Raw genomic sequence first — 4,870 nt, forward strand, 5'->3', positions numbered from 1 at the left:
CAAGAAGAAGAAACTGAGGTGGGGGAAAGATAGCGGAAAGAGATAGCGGAAAGTCCAATGGTAACAGGGAAACAAATACCAGGAAAAAAAAGTAGACCCTGGGAAGACAAAGGAAAAAAATGAACAATCAAATGAACAAATACAAATGGAGATAGATCCCCAGAAAGAGAGAGGAGGAGAAGAGGAATACATAATGAAGAATTTGCTGCATGAATGGAGATCTTTAGATGAAAGGTTCATCCCGAAGGAGTAGAAGCAACTGTATAAAGAAGCATTTCAAAAATACAGAGAAAATGTAGGAGGAACAACAACAACCAGCATGTGGCCGATAGATCCATAAGGAAACCAGAATATGGGAATGAGCAGTACTGGCAAAGGAGGGAGAAAAAGGGGCAGAAGGACGCTGAATGAGACAATTCAGGAAGTAGGAGAGACATTGGTAAACTCTGGAAGGGTCATACCTCTTTCAGAGGTATTCCAAATACCACCAAAAGTTTTGAAATGATAATTACAAGTTGGAACATAAGAGGCCTCAATAGTAGAGGCAAACAAAGATACTTGAAGGAGAGGTTAAATAGAGACAGACCGAGCATAATGATAATCCAAGAAACAAAAATTAGTACAGAGAGAATGAAAGAGATAATGAGCAAGGGCAATAACAGATATGAAATAATGGGGCAGGATGCAATAGGCAGCGCAGGTGGATTGGCAATCATATGGAACACAGAAGAAATACAATTTGAAAGCTGGATAAGTCTCCCACGAATGCTATCGGGAACATTCAAGGTTATAGGATCAACGGAATATGTTGTCCTAACAGGAGTGTATGGGCCACACACTCCGATAGAACGAAAAAGGTTCTTGCAAAATATAAAAGCAATGAGAGAGCTCATCCCAGAGAGGCCGTGGATTATAGGGGGAGATTTCAACATGATCAAGACCCTAGAAGAAAAGAAAGGAGGGTTGAGAAGGATAGATCCAGATATGGAAGCGTTTAGAGAAATGATAGCAGAACAAAGATTAGTGGATATTCAAACTATAAATGGATCCCACACATGGAATAACCGTAGAGGAGGGACAAATCAAATAGCCTCAAGGCTGGATAGGTTCCTGATCTCTGAACAAATCATGATGAAGGATGTGTTTATAGAAGCCATGATCCTCCCAGTAGCAGGCTCAGATCATTGGCCAATAAAGCTGGAGATTGACTTCAAGCAAAGCCCCAAAAGCAGACCTTTCAGGTTTGAAGCTTTCTGGCTCAGAGACCAGAAGCTCCTACCGAAAATAGAAGAGTGGTGGACAAAAAGCGAACAAAGAGGTAGAAACAAAATGCAAACCTTTCAACTTAAACTGAAAGAGCTAAAAGGAAGAATCAAAAAATGGAACAAGGAGGAATTCGGGGACATCTTCAAGGAGCAACAACGCCTAGAACAAAAGATGAGCGAAATGCAGCAGAAGGACATTCTGGAAGGTAGAAATGAGGAGAGAACTAGAGAGGAAGGCATAATAATAAGTCAATTAGAAGAACGCAGGATACAGGAAGAAATTTTATGGAAGCAAAAGTCTAGAATCCAGTGGCTTAGAGAAGGAGAGAGAAACACAAAGTTTTTCCATAAGGCTATGATTCAACACAGACAAAGAAATAGGATCTTTTCTATCAAAAACAAGGAAGGCCAACGCATAACCCAGCATGAGGATATGGAACAAAACTTGGTAAAGCATTTTAAAGACCTTCTCAAAGAACCCCAGAGAAACAGATCAGAGGCAATCGCTAAGGTAGTGAGAGAAATACCCAAGTTAGTAACTAGAGATTAGAATTTAGCCCTGATGAGGAGTGCTACTTTAGAGGAAGTAGAGGAAGTAGTGAAGGGCCTGAAAAGAAATAAAGCCCCTGGTCCTGATGGGTACACTGCGGAGTTCTACCAAGCTTGCTGGCATTTCATAGGGGAAGAAATCTTAGAAGTGGTGGAGGAGGCACGCATTCACCAAAAAGTTTGGCCGGGGTTAAATGCAACTCTATTAACGCTAATCCCTAAATCGGCCCAATCCGAAACAGCAGAAGGCTTCAGACTGATTGCCCTATGTAATGTTATTTACAAGATTACAACCACTTTAATGGTTAGTAGGCTCAAACCGATCCTTCCCAGTATCATATCCCCTGAACAGATAGGGTTCGTGGAGGGAATACAAATCCTGAATGGACTGGTAGTCTCTCAAGAGGTCATACATACCTTAAAACAAAGAAAAGAGCCAGGCATGATGATCAAGTTGGACCTTTCAAAAGCATATGACAGGCTAAATTGGAAATATCTGGAAGCCATACTTCAAGCCTATGGGTTCTGTAACAGATGGGTAAATTGGATACTCAGTATGATAGCCACTCCGAATTTCTCTATTCTCCTAAATGGAACACCGACAGCAACCTTCAATGCAACAAGAGGCCTGTGCCAAGGAGACCCCCTGTCCCCTTTTCTATTCATAATAGCAGCAGAAGGGTTAGGCAGGTATTTCAAGAAAGAACTAAGAGAAAGGAAAATTAAAGGGTTATGCTTGTGGGGAAACAACATCTCAGTTACACACCAGCAGTTCGTTGACGATATCATGATCTTCTGCAAAGTATCCTTGAGAGAAGTGAAGAAGGTAAAGGAGATCCTGGAGGTATTTATGGAGGCTTCAGGAACTAAAATAAATAAGGAGAAATCGAGAACTTTCATATTTGATTCATCGGAGACTGTTAAAAATCACTTAACAAGAATCTTGGGGTACAGAAAAGGAGAATTGCCTACCAAGTATCTAGGAATTATGCTCGACCTCAGCTCTCTAAGGATAGCCAACTGGCAACTCACTATAGAGAAACTCAAAAATATAGACTCGAAAACTGGTCTTTCCGTCTTTAAATATTGCAGCTAGGTTGGTGCTTCTCAAATCGACACTCCAATCTATCCCTATATACCCCCTATCGGTTATGGCGGTACCGAAAGGGGTCTGCACCAAAATGAATGAAATCTATAGGAAATTTTTATGGGGAGGACCTAAACAACAGAAGAAATGGGCCCTATGCTCATGGAACAGCTTAACAAAACCTAAGGAGGAGGGGGGGTTAGGGCTGAGAGATCCATTCACCCTAAATCAAATCCTTGCAGCGAAGCTCTGGTGGCGGTGGTTGAAAGGAGGCAAAGATCTCTGGAAAGAAATATGGACATCAAAATATAACATGCCCACTACAACTGAAGAAATACTGAGAAAGGCAGATATGCCGAAAGGTTCAGCAATATGGGAACTGGCATGCCAGAACAGAGACATCATAAGAGAACATGCATTCTGGGAAATTAGGGACGGACGAACAGCAAAATTCTGGGAGGAAGCTTGGCAGCAGAGGGGAAAAATGTTGGAAAATCAGGGAATGCAAAACACATACAGGACAGCCAAGGAGAAAGGATTAACCCTAGTCAAAGATTACTGGAAGGAAGAAGGCGAAAATGAGATCTGGAGAGAATGGAAAGGATCGGAAGAATGGGATAATAACATGGAGGAAGATCTAAAAGCACGGATAAATAAAGAATTGGACTCAAGAAGGATTAAAAAAAGAGATGGCCCAGATATCCTCAGATGGGGGGGAAACACAAAAGGTACTTTCACAACCAAAGAAGCATACACCATAAAAATCAAAGGCGCTCAGGAGGATCACAGCCAAGACTGGAAACAACTATGGAAGAACAGATGGTGGCCGAAGGTCACAATGTTTGCCTGGCTGGTAGGAAGAAAGCGCATACTCACATGGGATCAAATTCAAAAAAGAGGTTTCTCAGGACCGTCAAGGTGCAGCCTATGTAAGCAAGGAGATGAAAACCAGGAACACATCTTGAATGGCTGTAGAGTAGCCCAACACCAATGGGAAGAAACTAGAAGCCTCTTTGGAAAGACAAAAAGAGACCCCCAGGATATAACTCAAACTTTATTCCAGTGGGGAAAGGGACAATTCCAAAGTCCGGTGATCAGAAGAGCCTGGAGCCTGGTAGTGGGGTTCAACATATGGAACATTTGGAAAGAGAGAAATAAAAGGATCTTTCAAGGGAAAACATCTACTCCGGAGGAGGTTTGGAAAAGAACTCAGAGCCAAATAAGGGAAACAATTCTATCGGAAACATGGGCAGAGGAGGACTGGAACACCCCGGAGGAAGAGAGATATATCCTAAGAAATCTAAACTTGGAACCAGGAATGGTCTTTCCACACCACCAAAAGAAACAGGTCACAAGAAACCAAAGCCCTACGGTTTTCATCCGCCCTCAAGAAGGCTTCACCAAATTAAACTTTGACGGGGCATCAAAAGGAAATCCAGGTCCGGCCGGATACGGTGGAATCTTCAGAGACAGCCAAGGTCAAACCAGATGGATATATGCAGACAGAGGGGGTTTAATGAGTAACAATGAGGCCGAGTTCATGGCGGTATACCAAGGAATCAAGATTGCCATAAGGAATGGATATAGGAAATTAGAAATCGAAGGAGACTCTAATTTGGTTATAGAGACTATCAAGAAACTTAACCATGGCAAGTCTTGGGAACAGGTGGCCAAGAGCTGGAGAACAGCGGGGTTGGTACAGGATTTAGAAGAAATCATGAAAAATATTGATTATAAAGTCATACACCATGTAAGGAGAGAAGGTAACAGACCAGCAGACTATTTGGCAAATTGGGGATGTAATGAAATAGGGGGAAAAGTGGATAGCAGATGGACAGACCAGCTGGCCGCGACAAGATGGGTGGACTTAGATCGAATCATAGAACAAGACTATAATGCAGCAACACAACTATGAATATGATAACAGTTATGCCCCGATCGGGGTGGTGAACTACGGACATTGCAGGGC

The 4,870-nt window shown here is 42.3% G+C and overlaps 1 protein-coding gene across 1 annotated transcript; it reads left to right on the top strand.

Moving 5' to 3' along the window:
- Positions 1-642: 642 nt before the first annotated feature.
- Positions 643-1,815, top strand: LOC149170420 (uncharacterized). Its single transcript, XM_089425575.1, has one exon. It carries the CDS (start codon positions 643-645, stop codon positions 1,813-1,815), a length of 1,173 nt encoding a protein of 390 aa, XP_089281701.1.
- The last annotated feature ends 3,055 nt before the right edge of the window (positions 1,816-4,870 follow it).

Source organism: Pinus tabuliformis, chromosome 4_2 (genome assembly GCF_031772625.1).
Source record: "Pinus tabuliformis cultivar Carrire ecotype Pingquan chromosome 4_2, CPIR1, whole genome shotgun sequence".
NCBI classification, from domain to species: domain Eukaryota; kingdom Viridiplantae; phylum Streptophyta; class Pinopsida; order Pinales; family Pinaceae; genus Pinus; species Pinus tabuliformis.